Source organism: Pyrus communis, chromosome 3 (genome assembly GCF_963583255.1).
Source record: "Pyrus communis chromosome 3, drPyrComm1.1, whole genome shotgun sequence".
Classification (NCBI taxonomy): domain Eukaryota; kingdom Viridiplantae; phylum Streptophyta; class Magnoliopsida; order Rosales; family Rosaceae; genus Pyrus; species Pyrus communis.
The window spans coordinates 23,456,418-23,477,247 of record NC_084805.1 but is presented as its reverse complement, the minus strand read 5'-3'; the positions used below and the strand labels follow the sequence as shown (position 1 = coordinate 23,477,247).

Genomic DNA, 20,830 nt, shown 5'->3' with positions numbered 1-20,830 from the left:
GAAAAGGGTGTGCAAAACATGTGACATGATAAGAATGCATGTTGAAAATATGCAAACACATGTGAAAGAATGGTTCCGCATGTTTGTTGTATGTCACATTGAAAGAGCTCCCAAATGTAGAGGTGTGGATGAGGACACATTTCTGGGTGCTCATACAAGCTTTCATATGACCCAATGAGTTATTCAGTTCAAGACATCCAACGAGCCCAAACTCATGTTTGTATGCATAAATAAACTTTCATATGAATGCAGTGAGTCTGCCAGTTCTAGACATCGAAAGAGCTCGAAATACTAAAATGTGCATGTTCTCGTACTTAAATATGTAGATACATGTGAGAATGGTGCTACAACGAAGAAATGCTCAATGAGTATATTTTCTTAAGGGATTTTGTGTAAGTACTATCTGAATTTGTAAGCATGTGCAATAATACTACATGAACTTTCAATTTTTAATTTTTACCACGTGGACTCTTTTAACTATTGGAATCTATCACCTACATTACTTTCCATCCATTTTACCGTTAAAACATGTAGTATTTACCATAATTTGGGAGTTCCCCAGCAAATCTGAACTCATTATCCTCCATCCCCTTTCACTTAGTGCCAATGTAGATGCCAACAATCAATTTTCACTTCAATTATTCAACAACCATTGCCAAAATTAAACTTGAAATCAACTTCTCATTTCTGTTCATGACTAGACTCCAATGCCGCTACACAAACAATGCATTTTGCCTTTGTACAAATTGATTCCAGCGAGCCCTGAGAACTAAATCGAAAAAAAAATATACCTCCATGTGAAGGGTGTGTGACATGTTTTAACATCAAATAGATGAAAAGTAACGTAGGTGGTAAATTCCAACAGTTGAGAGAACTCATGTGGTAAAAATTAAAAATTAAAAGTTTAGGTGGTATTAGCGCACATATTTGCAAGTTCAGATGATACTTATGCAAATCGTATTTTCTTATTGATAACTTGATAAGCATTTTAACTATACTTTCTCTTATCAATATTGAAAGAAGTTTCAAGTTCAGATAATTGTGTTTGAATTCAATTGAAGAATATAACAAATTGCATTTAAACACTAATGGAGTAACAAAATTAGGGAAAGACAAGTGAGCAAGCAAGCATAAATTGAAGGTCTTTTTTTCTTTTGGATAGTTTGATTTATGAAAATCTCATTAAACAACAAAATAAATTTTTAAAATTGGTCAAAATATAATCAAAGGAAAATAAAAAAAAGATAAAATTCTATCAAGTGGGCCCAATCATTATCCCTTCGGAAAGGGATCATCTCCGGATTCCTTCCATCTAATCCTCATAACCCATAAATTCGGACTCTTGAAATTTGATCTAACGGTTAAAGTTATTATAACTTTTAATGAGACCTCCTATTTGTAATCATTGGATCAAATTTTAAGAGATTAGATTTGTGGGTCACAAGGCTTCGGTGGAAGGGATCCGGAGGGATCCCTTCCCATCCCTTCAGTGCATTGGCTCAAATTTTAAGAGATTAGATTTGTGGGTCACAAGGCTTCGGTGGAAGGGATCCGGAGGGATCCCTTTCCATCCCTTCAGTACATGAACCGTGCAACTCTTTTCCGTTTTAGAACTAATCCAGTAACTGCTCCAACTGTAATAACTACCAAATGTCCTCCTCCTACACTCAACTGCTCACACCTCTCTCTGGCCCCTTACCTTCCCAACCACTTTCTTCCCTCCAAATCCACCAACCCACAACTCTCAAAACACACACTCTAAAGCCCTCTCCTTTACTCAACCCACCCACCACCACCGCCGGCGGCGGTTCTGCACCGAAACCCGCATCCCACTCTCGCACTCCGGCCACATGGGTCGAGACCCTCCGCTCCCAAACCCGGTCCAATCATTTCCGAGAAGCCATTTCGACGTACATCGAAATGACTCTTTCAGGTGTGGCACCCGACAACTTTGCTTTTCCTGCAGTTCTGAAGGCCGTCACGGGGATTCAGGACTTGAATTTGGGGAAACAGATTCACGCCCATGTTGTGAAATTCGGGTATGGGTTATCCTCGGTGACGGTGGCTAATACCCTTGTTAATGTGTATGGGAAATGTGGAGATATTGGAGATGCGTGCAAAGTGTTCGATGGAATAACTGACAGAGACCAAGTTTCTTGGAATTCCATGATTGCTGCGTTGTGTCGGATCGAGGAATGGGAACTTGCTCTCGATGCGTTTAGGTCGATGTTATTGGAGAATATGGAACCTAGCTCCTTTACTTTGGTGAGTGTGGCACATGCTTGTTCAAATTTGCATAAGCGTGATGGATTGCGGCTTGGGAAGCAAGTTCATGCGTATAGTCTGAGAGTGAGTGATTGGAAAACATTTACAATCAATGCTTTATTGGCAATGTATGCTAAATTAGGATTAGTTGAGTACTCGAGAGCTTTGTTCGAGATGTTTGAGGACTGTGACATGGTTTCGTGGAACACAATGATAAGTTCGTTCTCTCAGAACGACCAGTTTATGGAAGCATTAGAGTTCTTCCGCCTAATGGTTCTTGCAGGACTCAAACCAGATGGGGTTACAGTTGCAAGTGTTCTTCCGGCCTGTTCTCATCTGGAGATGTTAGATACAGGGAAGGAAATTCATGCTTATGCCTTAAGAACCACTGAATTAAGTGAAAATTCTTATGTTGGTAGTGCTTTAGTTGACATGTATTGCAACTGCCGACAAGTTGGAAGTGGTCGTCGAGTTTTTGACGCTGTCTTGGAGCGGAAAATTCCACTTTGGAATGCAATGATTACTGGCTATGCACAAAATGAGTACGACGAGGAGGCATTGAAACTGTTCCTTGAAATGTATGCTGCCTCCGCGCTTTCCCCAAATTCCACCACAATGTCGAGTATTGTGCCAGCCTGTGTGCGGTCTGAAGCATTCGCTGATAAAGAGAGTATCCACGGTTATGTAATAAAGAGGGGTCTGGAGAAGAACAGGTACGTGCAAAATGCACTTGTGGACATGTACTCCAGGTTAGGAAAGACAGTAATTTCAGAAATCATATTTAACAGCATGGAGGCAAAAGACATAGTGTCGTGGAACACCATGATCACTGGTTATGTTATTTCTGGACGCCATGGTGATGCGCTTAATCTGCTATGTGATATGCAAAGAGTAGAAGAAAAGAAGAACACAGATTATACTGGTTATGACAATGAAAAAAGGATTCCTCTTAAACCAAATTCAATAACATTCATGACAATTCTTCCTGGTTGTGCTGCACTGGGAGCACTCGCTAAGGGGAAAGAGATCCATGCTTATGCTATTAGACACTTATTGGCATTTGATGTTGCAGTAGGAAGTGCGCTGGTTGACATGTATGCGAAATGTGGCTGTATAGATTTAGCTAGAGCTGTGTTTAATCAGATACCAATAAAGAATGTGATAACCTGGAATGTACTTATCATGGCTTATGGAATGCACGGGAGAGGGGAGGAAGCATTAGAACTACTTAGGGATATGGTGGATGAAGGAAGACGAAACAAGGAGGTAAGGCCTAATGAAGTTACGTTCATTGCACTTTTTGCAGCATGTAGTCATTCTGGGATGGTTGATGAAGGCCTGAATTTGTTCCGAAAAATGAAAGAGGACTATGGAATTGAACCTGCACCAGATCATTATGCTTGTGTTGTAGACTTGCTTGGTCGGGCTGGTAATGTGGAGGAAGCATATCAACTCATCAACTCTATGCCTTCTCAACTCGATAAAGCAGGTGCTTGGAGTAGCTTGCTTGGTGCTTGTCGAATTCACCAGAATGTAGAGATTGGAGAAGTTGCAGCTAATCATCTCCTGCAATTGGAGACTGATGTGGCTAGTCACTATGTTCTACTTTCTAATATCTACTCATCTTCCGGACTCTGGGAAAAGGCAATGGATGTTCGGAGAAAGATGAGGGAATTGGGAGTGAGAAAAGAACCTGGTTATAGTTGGATTGAGTTTGGCGATGAGGTTCATAGGTTTTTGGCTGGAGATTTGTCACACCAACAAAGCAAGCAGCTCCATGAATTTCTCGAAACCCTGTCAGAAAAGATGAAAAAGGAGGGTTATGTGCCTGATACTTCTTGTGTACTTCACAATGTTGACGAGGAGGAGAAAGAAACTCTACTCTGTGGGCATAGCGAGAAACTGGCAATAGCGTTTGGCATTCTCAATACCCGTCCCGGGACTACCATTAGAGTTTCCAAGAACCTTCGAGTTTGTAATGACTGCCACACTGCGTCAAAGTATATCTCCAAGATTACGGACAGGGAGATCATTCTGAGAGATGTAAGAAGGTTCCATCACTTTAAAAAGGGAACTTGTTCATGCGGAGATTATTGGTAAGAAAAATGTAAATTATTTTGTAAATTTGGTATCATTCCTTTGATTGTATAAGTTCCCAGAAGCTCTTGTATACATGTCAAGCTTGATGCTCGAGAATCCTTTTCGAAGGTTTCGTGATAAAAGTGATTATTTATGTGTCTTGCCATCGCTTGATTTTCTACAAGAGTTTTGTTTGTGTCATTTTTCAGCCCGTATTATCGTTAATTCCTGATTTGGTTAACATCACAGATAAGTAAACAGGTTCAAAATTCATTGCTCAAGTATCGTCGACAAACGAAAACGGGTTGAATTCTTAAATCTTCTTGTATCATATCAGCTGAAGCCTGGAAAATGTTGGATGCCAAAATGTTTGACTGAGCAATATATTCCCCGCATATAATAGTTACCATCGTTACAAAAGTGAAAAATGGAACTTGAAACAGAATTTAAGGAACAAATTGTTACAAGATGTCTAAATACTAGTAGTCTCTTCTTATTCAAAACGCTACTCACGAACCAAATCCAACATGTCAAAATACTACTTTTTGTTACGCTTGGCAGCACGCCTTCCTTGACCCTTCTTCGGTGGTCCTTTTCCTCGACGTTTCAACATTTCAAGCTTGGATAAGCGCCTAGAGAGATACCAAGTAGAGAATCATCAGGACTATTAGTCACCAAAGGCTACTACCAGTTGTTATGATACAAAATCATGAAACCAGCACAAGTTACATCTGCTAACTTGGATGTAGAACAAAGATGAAATACATCAATCAAACGCTAAGTTGCAACACTTGAATGAGAGGCGGAAAAAGAATATCATGATCTGTTACGGAAATCACAAGTTTTGCATTGAAGAATACAACACTAAAACATAAAAACAGACGTTTAGTAGACATTAGAGAGAGGGAGGGGTAGAGAGAGTACTCTTGTTCTTCCATAGCCATGATTCGGGGGTCATCTTTCTTGATGTCATATGGGTACCACTGGGCAACTTTCTCACCAATCAACTTCTTGCGCAAAATCTTATGGGCAGATCTCTGGCCCGTTGGGTTGAGTATGTGCCCGAATATCCTTGCCCTAGCCTCAGTCACCCCAGTACTGACTGCCGCAACCAACATGCTCTTTAGACCACCAGTAGCCATCTCGCTTCACCTCTCCAATTCAAAAAAGATACACACTTTCAGTATTTGAGGAATATTTGTGGGGTTCTACAAATTTCCTTACGAGCACAAGGCGAAGTCCAAATCTTTCACAGTTACAAGACTATCCAAAACAATTTGACACTACCCTAGTGCTTATATACCACACTGCAATTGACACTGCCATTGTTACCTCATCAGTCACCAGATTGACATTTTATCAAACACCTAATGTGCAACTCAATCAGGTACTCTACTGATGCAATTAAAGAGCGATACATAGAAAACCCACAAATCAAACTGATCTTAACTAGTGTTTATCAAACACCTAATGTGCAACTCATCGGTCCACCGAATTGAAATTTTATCAAACATATGGTGTGCAGCACATTCATCTGGTGTAAGACACCCACAAATCAAAATGTTCCTAACTGTTTTCACGATTCAACAGTAATGAACAAACCATTCTTGTTATCTACTAGAACCGGAAAAAGAGAGAGAGAGAGAGAGAGAGAGAGAGAGAGGAGAGAGGGATACCTTTAAATGGGAACGGTATACGACGGGTGCGGTGCTGGAGTCCGTCGCTTTTACGATGGAAGCCTTTATGCTTATGTTCTTAAATAAAAGTTGAAATATATAAATTAAATTTTATTTGATTAATTTAATCTCAATGGATTCAATTTTTTCTGAAAAAAATGAAGTTGAATTTTTGTGCATTCGGCAAAATATATTATGTTAACTGTCACATCCTGGCCCAGGATCCACCATATTTCGAGCTTGATTCCGCCGGTTGAACTTCCTAGTGGATCACCTATAACTCATTATGTTCTTAAATAAAAGTTGAATATATAAATTAAATTTTATTTGATTAATTTAATCGCAATGGATTCATTTTTTTTTTGAAAAAATGAAGTTAAAATTTTTGTGCATTCGTCAAAATATATTATGTTAACTGTCACATCCCCGCCTGGGATTCACCATATCCCGGGCTCGACTCCGCCTGTTGAACTTCCGGTAGGTCACCTATCATGGGATTGCTCTCGCAATAGAACTCGCTTAATTTCAGAGTTCCAATGAACTCCGAAGCCAATGAGCTCCAAAAAGGTCTCGTGCTAAGTAGAGATAAGAATATACATATAAGGCTTACAAAATCCACTCCCTTAGGCGATGTGGGATGTTACAATCCAACCCCCTTAGGGGCCCGACGTCCTTATCGGCACATTTCCGGCTAGGGATTAGCTCTGATACCAAATTGTTACATCCCGACCCGGGATCCACCACATCCCGGGCTCGACTCCGCCGTAGCACGATATTGTCTGCTTTGGGCCCCGACCATGCCCTCACGGTTTTGTTTCTGGGAACTCAGACGAGAACTTCCCAGTGGGTTACCCATCATGGGATTGCTCTCGCGTGAACTTACTTAACTTCGGAGTTCATTAGTGAGCTCCCAGTGGGTCACCCATCATGAGATTGCTCTCGTGTGAGCTCGCTTAACTTCGAAGTTCGTCAGTGAGCTCCCAATGGGTCAAACATCATGGGATTGCTCTTGCGCGAACTCGCTTAACTTTGGAGTTCATTAGTGAGCTTCCAAAAGGCATCATGCTAGGTAGAGATGAGAATATACATATAAGGCTTACAAGATCCACTCCCTTGGACGATGTGGGATGTTACATTGACCGACTTAGATTTTTGCCAAAATAGCTCTAGAGCAGTGTGCTTCTATAACTGTTTGACAAATTGCATCAAAACGCCTTTAAGTTCATTTGAAAGTGTTTTTAAAATAATTAAAAACACTTTTGGTGAATAGCACAATCTCTTATAAACTCTTACAAGATTTCTCCTTTCACCGATGTGGGATACGTGAACAACCCGGATTAGGTGACATGGAGGGGCAACATATTCTGATATCATGAAGAAAGTTGAAATTTCACCATAAAATCAATTGACAATACGGGAAATAGTCCAACCTCTTATAATCCCTTACAAGGTTTCTCTTTTCATTGATGCGGGACTCTTTTACCTTCACATCTTCACACTTGTAATTGCCAATCCTTGTCTCGTGACCTTGTAACTAAGCAAAACATTAAAGTGATTTGCTACGTGGTGAAGCCTACCAACCTGAGAGTTTAAGCTCTGTTTAATTTTATTTTACAATGTTGGATTCTTGCCTTGCATATACAGAAACACAAGTAGAAGATGTCGAACTAGGTTTATCATTTAATCGTTAATCCGTAAAGTAATTTTTCTACAAATACATTAGAACTTAATCAGCCACGATTTGGGAAGAAAAGACATACTAAAAATAAATATAAAAATCTTTGCACAAACTCATACATGTTAAACATGAATTAACTTTGCTGTAATCAGCAGAGTTTTGGTACAATTGAATGCCACAAAATTTTCCTAGCCTTCAAACTCGTAAGCTTTTTATCAGAACAGTATCCGCTCTTGGTATATATCCAGTGCCTGCATGACCTTCTCTACGAACAATTTCCGGTGCAATCTGTACCTGCACAGGTCGAGATCAGCAGTTAAATCATCGACAGTGGTTTCAGTTTGCCATAAATTTCGGTTCAAAAAGCTCCGGTATGAATCATGTCGTGATCACATACTTGATTGCAGCTTCAAGCGTCCTGCTAGCATTTGGCATTGAATCTGCAGAGGGGATGATGGGAAGAAACATAAGTTTCCAGTGTCAAATTAAAGTTCATCTTACCTATAGGTTACAAGAAAAAACACATGGCAACTCGGTTTCAACTTACCTAGGATTTTTTGATCTTGCTTAGAGTTAGTAGGAAACGCTGCAAGTATCTGTCGGCATTCTTCCTGTAATTCCTTCACGGATTTTCTTTCCATACTTGGGATCGGAGGCACATCCCTATCGGACCACGTGGGCAATGTTCTTGCTGCTGCTATGATCGCTCCGTCAACAAAAGTATCTCCATCATTAGATAGTCGACCTGCTACATTTTTATACAGATCTTTTAACTACGATGCTGTTAGGTTTGAAGGACTACAAATCTAAACAGAACAAGCCACAGAGAGAATTCAAATGCCTCATACTGTTATGGTAGTACTCTCCGTGAAGTCCGGATATATTGAATACTGACAAGAAGGAATCCAAATGAATACGTGCATTTCCAGAGAACGGAATCACATCCCAAGGATTCTGCAGTTCCAAGCCAGATAAAGAGCACTCAATTTTAGAAAAGTACAAATGACACCATGATGCTTCTAATTACTGAATCTATATATTCAAATATTCATCATACTTAACCTAAACAGAAAAATAATCTGAAGCAAGAGTTTTCGGGTACATTATGCATTACAGTCAAGAATCTTATACGTAAAGTCAGCAGACACAGCTTTTAGTTGTGCCTTTCGGTGTCTAGATTTCATTTGTGCTTCCATATCCATTATATGTGCGGTCATAAATCATGACTCTCGTCTTCATGTCTACAAAAACTGATACTCAAAAACTAATCACGCAAGATTCAGTATTCCAGAGCACCGAGAGTGCCATTACAGTACATAAGTGTTGTACTAATCTAAATTATCAACCTTAAACACAAATTTCTTTCATGGAAAAAAAAATTATTCCTCCGCTTGACCAAAAGCTCTAATTTCTATTATGTTACTCCAATTAACTACACTGACAATTTAAATCAGCAAATAAAGTATATATATACACACACTTCTTTTTACTAGGCAAGAGAACATTACCACAGGAGAAGAGAATCCATATCTTTGCATCAACATGTCATTCTGTTGTCCGCTCATGTAATTGACGGTCATCTGTAATACCCGTCCAAATCAGTAGCAGATCATCTTCATATATGTGCCACATTAATATTATGGATAACCAATCGTAGGCTTTTATCATGGCATTAAATTTGTTATTTGATTTTGTGGGTTAACGGTAACTTGAGGGAGGGTGAAATATTGAAATAAAAAACTGAACGAGAAAGAATTTGAATTGGGAAGGATGGCTGAACACAGTGCTAAGGAAGCACAAGTTACTCATGACAACTGTTAGTCAGGTTAACAAAAAATGAAACTCGTCCCTGCATAAGTATCCTTGCAAGCATTTAAATTTGAAAGGAATTTATCAAAGCCAATTGATAAAATAGAAATAGACATTACCTCGTCACCTTTCTTAATCCGTTTTCCAGCATTTATCATCACTTCAAGCATGCGATCCTTAAAACGCCAATGAAAAAAGCAGTTTGGCTCAAACGAATGGTTTAGCATGTCTGCAAATTGTAGCAAATTGATTAGACGGCCACCTAATAACATAAAAGGGAACATAAATTGTAGCAAATTGTACCAAATGAATGGTTTGGCCACTGAACACGGTTGCTTCTTCACCAAATTAACATGTTACTTGAGCAAATTAACAAAGAATATAATATATAATAGCAAAGATAAGTTCTTGATTCTCCCCTCACAATTGCAATATTACATCTAGTTTAATATATACTCACGAGAGCGAAATTATAATCAAACTTGGAAGATTTGAAGAGAATAGAAACTTACCTGCATAAGGAATTAGCATATTTGCATCTTGAACAAGTGCACCAATTCTCATTTGCATGCCTATGCATCGTGTTTGTGCCATACTCAGAGCCCAAATGAATCTCTCAGAATCACGAGCAAGGCGTTTAATTTTTAGTGGTACACCAGAGTGCTGATTGAGGTTTAGCACACATACAAGCACGTGCATAATGAGTTAAAACTGAGGGTAATCAATTTTTTTCTGCAGAATAATGATGACTAGAATGATTGATGATGTACAAGATATACAGGCTGATAATTACCCAATTCTTTTCCCAAAATTCCAGGGCTCGGCGTTGCTGTTCCCTCATAGTCGAAGCAAGATTGGGATCCTGCAGTTCTGAAAGCTCCTCCTATAACATTTATGGAGCAGAAGCAAAGAAAAACAAGATTATTTGGATCTAAATCTCAAGAGGCCAAAAACTGTGGATGCATTCTCGAAAACTGTATCACAGCTATGGATGTGCCTTCAACATCAGGCACACTCAAGGCCTTGGATCCAAATCTTATTTGGATCTAGTCAAAGAAAATAAACGAGAATAAATTACGCAAATGTTTAGAAACAATGAAGAAGAATTATGTTCTGTAAAGTTATCCACCTCACTAGCCAGAAGCAAGTTGGGGCACTCATCAGCGCTGGGTAGAAAATCACCGTACAACTGCCAAAAGTTATCTTCCTTGTCAAATGCGTACAAAAGAAGGCATGCTAACCTCAGATCCCAATCTGTCTGCCACAAAAATGAAGGCAATAGAATGAATGTCATTTCATAATTTGAAGAAAATGCTATTGCCCATTAAACAAATTGAAGAAGTACTAGAATACTTGATAAACTTCTCCAGTAAATTCTTGCTATCTGAAATGAAGTGAAACACACTTACCTCTGGATCTGTTGAGTTAATGATATCAAATATTGGATGACCCACTGGTACTATATCTGGAAAAAACATCCATGGCAGCTTTTGGCTTACGGTTAACATCAGTTCTAGAGGAATTTCCATTATTACCTAAGGAAATTGAGAACAAAAACACATTAATACCAAAAACAAGCCATCGAAACCGAACACTTAATCAACAACTACGGACAGTGAAACCATCATAGACACTGACACTGACACTGACACTAAATACGGTGTTGTGCATCTAACTCGACAGACTGCAATGAATTAATAACTCACTCTAGCCCGGCGAAGTGGTTCCACATCCTTGGAAGCATAAACCCCAAATCCATCTGGCCCTTCCTTAAATTCGATTCCATATGCTCTCATACTTCTAACATACCCTATCTTGTAGAAATCGGGGTCCGCTGGCTCCAACTGCAGGTATTAGAAGATAAAGGCGTGATCTTTCGTCTTAGTAACGAATCGAAAACAAGAAAATCAATCCTTATTTAAAGGGCATACGTAGAACAGAACAATATAGCTCCATTTGGATTGAACTACAAACAAAATATGCTGTTCTGATTTCTTATGAACATAAAGCACTTGAACATACACATATTCTTACAATTTAAAACTTCAGAAGATTCAGTTATCAGTAGTTAACCAAATGAAACCTTAAACAATCTGAAAATTGCTGAAGTTTCTAATTTCCATCTCTACACTTTCTTAGCAACCAACAGAAAGTAGTGGGAGAATGCGTAGATTACCTCAGAGGGAGAGTCCTCGTCTTTGGGAGGCTGAAAGAGAGAAAATGGAGGAGCCTCCGTGGCTGCTTTTGCTTTGATGGGTTGAAAGCGAACGCCTTTTTCTGTGTCTTTTGTGGGGAAATAGCTTCTGGGTCTTGGGGAGCATCCATTGTTGGAACCTCTAAACTGCTTCTTCACATATACGTCAAAATTAATAACATAGAAATTTTTGAAAAATAAGAGAGAGAGAGAGAGAGAGAGAGAGAGAGAGAGAGAGAGAGATTGGGACCTGTGGATTGGAGATGAGACAGTGGGAGGGGTGATGGAGAGGAAGAGAAGAGGCCATCGGAGAGAAGAGACGACAGAGATTTAGGATTGAAACTCCAACGACATAGTTGATAGCAGCAACTGGGAAGCGAAGGAGCAGCAGGAACAAGAGTGAAGTAGGAGTCTGGGCAGAACGTTATCCACTTTGACAGTCTCCTCCTCTGTTCTAGTGTTTTTACTTTTAACCGCACAGAGTACGAGAAAAGACATGTTTTGCGCTCTCTTTATCTTTTACCGTACCATCTTTGTTTTTTTTTTTTTTTTTTTTTCTCTGGTCTGGAATTATTGGTAATTTCTTCCAATTTGGTTCTGAAGCCCCTATTCTTTTTTAACATGCCAATTTGCCTCCGGTCGTGAATTTTATCTAATTTTCAGTTGGTTTTTAAAACTTAAATAGGCACAAATAACATTAATTTGACGAGAAAATTGACAAATTGTTGATAAGCGTAAATTGATATGTTTTTATATAAATTAATGAAATTGATATGAAATAATTAAATAATTGGACTCATCCTCAAAAAACCATAGAACTGGACTTAAAAATTGGGGGGGGGGGGGGGGCGTGGAATGATCATCTCAAATTGGGGGGAGTTGGAATCATAATTAGGAATGATCGGGGTGGTTTTGTGGCAGCAGCAACGATAATGTGCGATCATATTTTTCTCATCTTCAAGCGGAGGTGACGGCAGTCAAATACGATTTAATTTTGGCGATACAAAAGGGACTTCACAACTTCACTATTGAAAGCGATTCTCTTCAGATTATTGTCGCTCTTTGTGAAACTTCTCCTAATCTGTTTGTGATTGGGAATATCATTGAAGACACGAAGACGTTAATAGAAACGGTTGCTGGAGTTTCTTATATGTATAAAATAACCCTAGCTACCAAATGATATTTTTGTTTTATATATATATATATATATATATATATATATATGTGCGTGTGTGTAATTCTTAATTTCATGCTTTATTTGTCAATTAATTTTCATGCATTTGGTATTTACTTTGCACGACAATTGTTAAGCATATGATCGTTATTCATGAATACAAAACAATCCAAAACCTTCACTCACAAGTCACAAGTATATGAAGAGCTATTGATTTTGTAAATTATATTTAGAAGAAGAAATACACATTACACACACAACTTCTCCTTTTCTGTCTTATTTTATTTCCCTCTTATACATGTGTGTCGTTATAATTTCATATATATATATTGATCCTTGTTTTTCCTCAAACCAAAATTTACATCTGAGCACTTTTATCTACACACAGAAAAGAGTGGTATGGGAAGAAAATCTCCTGCATACGTACATACAGATATCTCCCAAATTCATCCTATACTATCGTGCACTGTATCCGAACGGGACCTTTTCCTGATTTACCTATGAGCTAGTAAATGGAGTTGAGTATCCGCAGGGAGCGTTTGCATGAAAACAGTCCGGCTCGCGGATGCCCTTGACCGGAATAGGTTGTATAGCTTGTGTTTCTGCAGGTAGCAGTAACATTTTTAAGGACAAACTGTTAACAAGAAAGAAGACTGCTTATAAAGGCAAATAATTAGTTACCTTATACTGAGCCTCGTCGTAGAGGTTCTGAGTCGGCGGTATGTACTTGACTGGCCTGCTGGCTGTCCAGAGGCATGTATTGCGACATGATAGCCATGATCTCGGAGTCCATGTAAGACTGCAAGTGAAAGCAAAATTTTGTAACAAGTGTAGAGTTCGTAATTTAATAAACAAATTAATCAGTACAGATATGTAGAGCTCGCCAAGGGAGAACATACTCGAAGCCTGTATTTGTAGAAGATGTAACCAGCTAGGCCAACAGCTGACACAGCCGCAAGGACCGTGAAAGTTAAAAACCAGGCAAATCTCGATCCATGTCTCTCTGCATTTAAATGGATGAACAATTGTTAAGACATACGTCTTGCAGGATTGCAAACTTACCCACTATTAACGTTGTGGGGTGCCAATCAACAATTAATTAGTGATTACGATTCAAATTTGATGTCTTACCAATACAAGTATCCTGCTCCTTCATATACAGCTGGCCTCCCTTACATTTGCAGTTGTACCCGCCCCAAGTGTTCTTACAGCTGCAGCCATCACACTGACAAGCAGTACGCGCCTTGCATTCATCAATATCTGATGCACAGTAAAAAGGAATGGAAGAGGGAATGAAAACATGATTTACGAATATGTCACAGGAAGAAATTAATGACCATCCCCTGAAACAGTAAGAAAATTATTCTTTGATAGTTATTGGTCACACTGGAACTCAAATCACCTTCGCATTTATGACCGTCCCCATGAAAGCCTTGTGGACATTTGCAGCCGGATAACTCAGAGTTCTGTTTGTATACCGAAAGGGAAAAAAAAATCAATTTTGATAAGAACAAATGTGGAGTTTTGTGGTCTAAGCACTTGAAACAGAAAGAGAACTCTATTAAAAAAATGGAGAGAACTACTAATAAAGTGAAAGATTATGATAAAGATCACTGAACTGAGCATGCCGAGAAATGCAATCCATTTCTAGATTCTGACCAGCAACCTCCATTGTTTATCGCACATCTTGCAGGTCCGAAAGCTGCCAAGAAAAATGTAAATGTTTTAGGAGTAACTCTCTTCCAAAACCACACGTTTTAATAAAGGGGAGAATTTTGCTGCATTTTTAATAAATCGAGGATCTACCATCACAAGATGTATAACCATCGCCTCTATACTGAACACCGTTCACTAGAGGGCACTCGCAAACTCTTCCCCTGAATGTGTCCTGAGAAAAGGAACCAATTAACATGGAGTTAAAATTTGTGACGCACATAGGAACTTTTCATAGGTGGCATCAACCATACACGTCAAATGTAAAATTTTATGTATACCTTGCAAGCAGTTATATTATACTGGCTGTCCTGCCAACAGCCACCATTCCTCTCAAGGCACTCATTTGTCTCAAGTTCTGTTGAAATAACACGGTTGATTGGGAGGGAGAAGGGAGAGGAACACGAAAAGACATCAGTACGTTATTCAATCATCAAGAAACAGATATGAAACGGAATAGACTGGAAAGTGAAAAAAGAAAACTAACCTCCACTCAAACAAATAGGAGGATCAGTCGTCTCCTTAAATCCAGCACATATGGCCTTTAGCACAGCAGTTCTATCTAATTTTCCTTCAGATCAGTTAAATGACAAATTTCAGGATTCTGATTTAGTATAAAAAATTTTAACGAATGAAATGAATGGTTTCTGGCAATAGCTTAAACGAAATCAATCAAGATTAATAGTTATGTCCATGAGTAACTGGACGAACTGTAACAAAGAAGTGAATACACAACAGCGCGAAAGTTGTGACAAACCTCGAAACTGAGCATTGTTAATAACCAATGTCGGCAAGATGGTAATGTCACCACGAGATCCTCTTCCAACCTAAATATGACAAAAAGAAAAGGAAAAATGAGATAACCCTGTGGCCAAATTAAAAAAGCCAATTGTACAAATCCATTTTGCCTATGCATCTTTGTAAATATTGTGGTTTTGAAGTATATGTACAGTAAGCATGTATGACCTGGATTTCTTGTTCGGCTTTGAGTACTGCATTCTCGACATCATCTTCAGGATTACCCATGCATTTTTTTATCTTGTCAACAGGCAAATCTGCAGCAATCAGATTAAAGCTATTAAGGCCATAAAACAATCATTTTCCCATACTCATTACAGAGAAATATCAAAACATCCGATTACCAAGTGATTTCATGACATCCTCGGCGCAATCTTTGCTATACTTCTTTTCTTTCATGGAACATCTGATATGGAAGTCTGTCACATAATCCCACCAAACCCATGACCGGCCACTCTCATTGGCAACTCTATGCACACAAAGCTGCCTCAAGTTCTCATATACCACATCCTTCCCTTGGTACCCCTCTCCTAAATCTCTCTCAGGATCTGGTGCACAATATCTCCCATGGTTTATGCATTGAGACTTGCACTGAGTTGTGAGCACAAATGCCCGAGGACAATACCAAGTTATATAATGTGGAGTGAAGAGCGTGTAACCCCCTCTCTCCAGAATTTGAGCATGACCCTTGAAATTTTTCACAAAAGCCATTTGCTCATCACAACGAGCCCCACACTCGTCGTTGCTGTTTGTCCAGAACTCGTATTCAACTCTTTGATCGGGGTGTGGCACTGACTCTCTCCAGTCTAGTTTCATCACAACATCTTCCTTGTTCTTTAGTACTTCCTTCAAGCTGTCACCAAAAGCTTTCTCTATCAAAGCTGACGGAATTCCAATCTTCTCTATGTAACCATCTGCATCAGTGCTCTCTTCCGGGGAATCCATTGTTATTAGAGGCTCTTCAATGTTATCTGCCACTAAAACGGCTGAGGCTCCAGCCTGTTGAGCATTCCACACCTTCAAAGCAAAGTAGCAACCTACAAGTGCAATAGCAAAAAGTTCAAACTACAATCCCAATAACATGGTTTTTTTGGTCAACATAAGACTCGGTTGGAATTCAGACTGTCACTTACAGTATACACAAGGTTAAGTTTGACGAGAGATTCTACCATACAACCGGGGTTATATACCCGCTTCTCTCAATCTCTCACATGACGTGATGAGAGAGAGAGACCGGGTTACTAGAATTTGCCCCTCTTGGCACAGAGGGACTACTAAATACAAAGAAGCCAATATCTTTTTTACATCTATTGAACAGTTAAGCTAAAGCCAACAAGAAATTTAGAGGAAGACTGGTAAGAGACTTTTGATAAGTCGATTCAAATAGAAGGAAAAGTGGAAGAACAGGGGACAAAGCAGAGCAAACACAAGAAAGTATGCTCAAATCCAGTCTCCAAAAAAGCATCCGAATTCCGAAAAAAGAAAAATATGCGTTTTCATAAGCAAAATTGAGACAAATTTAAGTCCAACAAGCAAATTAATCATCACCCTTTTGCTATATCTATTTGCTTTTTTAAAAGAAACTCAAAACACACATCCAGAAATGAAATTTAACTATTAAAGGAAGCCGTTGCCAAAAAAAGACAAATACCAATTTCATTTCTAGGCACACTGATAGAATGATGTAAAGTCAACCCACTAAGACATTATTATTATTTTTTTTTTTGCTACAAATTGGAAGAGGGGATTCGAACTCACTGACTCTATAAAAGCTCTTAATCACTTGAGTTACAAACCGCCCTCGGGCTTTTTGATTTAATAAATGCATAGAGAAATTATAGATTGATTGATTTACCTCCGCGATCAAGAAGAACAATGGTGGAGCGAGAATTTTTCGACTTCAAAGGCTTGTCACCCTCAAAAGCTTCACAGCCGGAAGACCCTTTTTCAGGATAGACAACAGTGCCCACCAAGGAGCCGCCATAGTCCGGCAGCCCAAAGTTGCCGATAGCTCCGTCGTGCTTCGAGCGCAGGCTCATTGGATACAGAACCCTAACGCTTCCCGTCTCCACCACAAACCTTGCATGCACATGGTTCTCAAAAAATGATAATAACACCACGAAAAAAGCTGCGAGCTTTGGGAGAAAAGCCATGCAAGCAGAGATTTTTCGCTTTCCTCTGTTTTTTTTGGGAAAATGAGAAGCGGGTTTTCTGTGTTTTGGGGGTTTGAGAGCTAGATAAGGTGGAGGTGGAAGAAATGGGGGCGTATCTTTGAATGAACCTCGCAACGGTCTACGGGTAGAGGGAGAGTGGAAGACTAGATAATAAGAAAGGTTTTGGTTGGTTTGGTTCACAGAGAGAGAGAGAGAGAGAGAGAGAGAGAGAGAGAGAGAGAGAGAGAGAGAGAGAGAGAGAGAGATTGTTTGTCGTGTAAGAGGAGGGTTCAACTTTCTCTTTCAATCTGTAACGTAAAGGAAACGACTGGTGAGAGGGAAGGAGGGTGGTTGACTGCGTCATTGGAACCACTTCTACTGCTAGGAATCTTGGCATGGTAGAGAAAAGACCGGGAAAGAGAAGACATACAAATATTATCATGAATTTGAAGTCGTTAATTACTTAATTCTTTGATTGGACAAAAATGCGTGTTGGTTGATAAATGTTTATTTGAACTTTATTTACTTCATTTTGAAGGTACTTATTAATGTTAAACATAAAAAAACTAACACATCCTCTGATAGTAAAGATTAGAATTTTTTTTAATGAAATGAAGATAATGAATTAGGTAAGTCGAACTACTGAACTACACATAAGACTTAGACATCAGATTACATTATGGATGAACGATAATTTATTTAAATGGTGCATGTCGAATTTATATAGGAACTGTAAATCTATGACCTTTCTCTTTTATATAAATATGGACAAATCTGTGATATTATAGACTTTTGTTGAAATTGGAATTTGCATGATTGTATGATGTTATGAGATCACGTCTTATAATATAGATGAATGATAAATTTATATTTTAAAATATATTTTGAATAAAATATATGTAATAATCGAATTAGTAACATGCGCAGCAGTTAATGCCTCCCCATTTGAAAGGAAGTGAGATTGAAAGATGCGATCAATACTTTATATAATTAGCAAGTTTCACTTATGTAGCTAAAAAAATGCATAACACTTGCATGCACGAGTTCAACCTCTTTTATATAAATATATAATTATCAATGTTATCATTATATATTTAACTATAAATCTTTTGTCCTTTCAAAACTAATCTCCATTTGGAACTTGCATTTACGTGCCTTGAAAACGTCAAGATTCAACAATGAAAGCACACCAAGCTAAGCAATGTATATGAGACAGACTTCCCATTAATTAATTAATTAAACTAGTTTTATATGAGGTAATCAAAGTTACACTTTTTTAGCAATATGAATATTCATATTTAAAGCACAGTGAAGCAAGCAGATTAAATTTTTTATGTGTTAGGTGCAACTATATTGGATGATGTTTTGAATTGGAATTGTTATTAGCACTTCAAAAATTTTATTTGGCACTCTAAACTTTCTATAATTAGAAAGAAATATCTATTTGTGAGAAATGTAGAATGAGATTTTTGAAGTACTAATAACAGTTCCCTTTTGAATATGTAATCACACTAACATGTTTGTAAAATTACTTTAAACTTTTAGTATCAGCTTAACTAAGTCATATTTAATGCGGGGCAAGTAAAGGCTGAGTAGAAAAATAAATTGACATTTTAAATTGGGAAGTGTTATTGGCGCTCAAAAAATCTCATTCTACATTCTTTACAAGTATATTTTTCTTTCCTAATATAAAAAGTTTGGAGTGTAGAATGAGATTTTTGAAGTGCTAATAACAATTCCCTTTAAATTTGAGAATGATTTACGTATACATTTTGTACTTTTCGCACGCTATCGGCTTATGATTTGCCTAAAAACAAGTGTACAAAATAAAAATAAAATGTGCAGAAATTATTTCTCTAATTTACTTTAAGCCCTCGATCCAATATAATTTGTTACTCTTCTGTTCTCATTTTGATTATCTTTATTTTTCACAAATTTCTGGATGTGATTTCTCATCTGTATAGAATCATAAAAACCTAAATTTCTAATCATTATTTCTCTCAATTGAAGCAAAAATAATGTGACAACAATTTCTTGTTCTAAATAATCCATTTTCGTAAGTCAAGTTTGTAACCATATTCTCTGCAGAACGGGTCAATTGGACAAGGAGAAGGAAAAAAAATATAGAGTAAGAGGAAGACTTGACTTAAAAATTGTACATCTCAAGTCTTCTCTATAATGGTCAAGAAAAATGGCTGACTTAAGAAGGCATGTTAGAGTGCTTAAGCGGGCAAAGAAGTTAAAACACATAATAAGCATCTTATTAGACGAGAAGAATAAAAGATCATAAAATTCTATGAGCCTATTGGGGGGAGGTCAGTTCCAACGATTGTGATGTACTCTTATCATAATTGTATGTTTAATCCTTTTCTTCTTTTCTACTTTACGAAGTCTAAGGTTGCATATCTAAGCATAATTAAATTAACTAAGCCACATAGGTGCCATTTTAAATCTCATTCCACGTAGTTTAGATTATGAGAGTTTTAACGAAAAGTCTACGGTACTGTTCACTTTAACGAAAAACTATATTTTTACACTAAAAAGTCAATCCTGGTACTATTCACTTTACCCTTTATTTTATCATTATCATTAAAACTCAAAGTTTTTAAACCATTTTCATTAGTTTTCTTTTAGATTATTTTGTTTCCAACGGTTGAACTTTTTGGGTTTCTTCGGCCTTTCCTTTGCCTTTTTTTCGTTTATTTGAGCAATATTCTAATCTAACACAAGAGGACTATTGCTCGAGTCGAGTAGTCACGAGCATTCACAACGCTACAAGAAGAAAAGAATCTCAACATAAGATCGTCCATAACAACTCCACTCAAACTCAAAAGTTAAAAAATATGACAAGGGCTCTAGATTAAATTTTCAGAAGGTAACTCTCATATATTCTATAAAATAAACCCTAATTACAAGACAACCTTAAAGATACTGTTATCCTAATAAGCTACAATCGGGCATCGATCTTCTCATAGAGTTAAATGTGACGCTTTTTAGCCTTCTTCTCCCACCAGCAGGTTCAGTGCAGCTATTCTTTGATTGATCGCATCCATGTCCATTTCTATTAGAACAAGACAACATCCAGATGGTTAAACTTGAAAATCAACGACAGATAAAATAATTGATCGATGCTGAGTAGCAAGAAAATAATATGCCAATGAAATTGCTATGCATAATATGATCATAAAATGTGCATTTGTTTGATTCTCTAAGTTCCTAACCATATATTCTGCAGAAAAGGTCAATTGTTGTTGGAACACCCATTGTCCCACATCGGCCAAGAGGGAAGAG

The 20,830-nt window shown here is 38.0% G+C and overlaps 4 protein-coding genes across 7 annotated transcripts; 1 reads left to right on the top strand and 3 right to left on the bottom strand.

Annotated features, from left to right (window-relative positions):
* Positions 1–1,587: 1,587 nt before the first annotated feature.
* Positions 1,588–4,504, top strand: LOC137729890 (pentatricopeptide repeat-containing protein At3g57430, chloroplastic). Its single transcript, XM_068468940.1, has one exon. The coding sequence runs from the start codon at positions 1,651–1,653 to the stop codon at positions 4,363–4,365; it is 2,715 nt and encodes a 904-aa protein (XP_068325041.1). The 5' UTR covers positions 1,588–1,650; the 3' UTR covers positions 4,366–4,504.
* Positions 4,505–4,698: 194 nt separating this feature from the next.
* LOC137729446 (small ribosomal subunit protein mS33) lies at positions 4,699–6,092 on the bottom strand. Of its 2 annotated transcripts, none has more exons than XM_068468394.1 (3): positions 6,021–6,092; positions 5,269–5,498; positions 4,699–4,976 (listed from the first exon to the last, which is right to left on the bottom strand). In XM_068468394.1, exons 2-3 carry the CDS (start codon positions 5,484–5,486, stop codon positions 4,883–4,885), a joined length of 312 nt encoding a protein of 103 aa, XP_068324495.1. In that variant the 5' UTR covers positions 5,487–5,498; positions 6,021–6,092; the 3' UTR covers positions 4,699–4,882. The 2 variants fall into 2 exon arrangements, with proteins under 2 accessions (XP_068324495.1, XP_068324496.1); XM_068468395.1 differs by having other exon boundaries at positions 5,269–5,490.
* Positions 6,093–7,680: 1,588 nt separating this feature from the next.
* Positions 7,681–12,179, bottom strand: LOC137729243 (protein PLASTID TRANSCRIPTIONALLY ACTIVE 14). Of its 3 annotated transcripts, none has more exons than XM_068468107.1 (13): positions 11,952–12,179; positions 11,684–11,854; positions 11,214–11,351; positions 10,917–11,042; positions 10,637–10,765; positions 10,301–10,390; positions 10,020–10,170; positions 9,627–9,736; positions 9,207–9,278; positions 8,547–8,652; positions 8,246–8,446; positions 8,096–8,138; positions 7,681–7,992 (listed from the first exon to the last, which is right to left on the bottom strand). In XM_068468107.1, exons 1-13 carry the CDS (start codon positions 12,006–12,008, stop codon positions 7,914–7,916), a joined length of 1,473 nt encoding a protein of 490 aa, XP_068324208.1. In that variant the 5' UTR covers positions 12,009–12,179; the 3' UTR covers positions 7,681–7,913. The 3 variants fall into 3 exon arrangements, with proteins under 3 accessions (XP_068324208.1, XP_068324211.1, XP_068324210.1); XM_068468110.1 differs by having other exon boundaries at positions 11,684–11,848; positions 11,952–12,171; XM_068468109.1 differs by having other exon boundaries at positions 8,246–8,443; positions 11,952–12,169.
* Positions 12,180–12,898: 719 nt separating this feature from the next.
* On the bottom strand, positions 12,899–17,733 carry LOC137728896 (vacuolar-sorting receptor 6-like). The gene is made up of 13 exons (XM_068467689.1): positions 17,242–17,733; positions 15,731–16,423; positions 15,555–15,643; positions 15,346–15,415; positions 15,076–15,159; positions 14,870–14,946; positions 14,682–14,763; positions 14,495–14,577; positions 14,278–14,341; positions 14,007–14,135; positions 13,775–13,878; positions 13,557–13,674; positions 12,899–13,477 (listed from the first exon to the last, which is right to left on the bottom strand). The coding sequence occupies exons 1-12, from the start codon at positions 17,537–17,539 to the stop codon at positions 13,558–13,560; spliced, it is 1,890 nt and encodes a 629-aa protein (XP_068323790.1). The 5' UTR covers positions 17,540–17,733; the 3' UTR covers positions 12,899–13,477; position 13,557.
* Between the last annotated feature and the right edge of the window lie 3,097 nt (positions 17,734–20,830).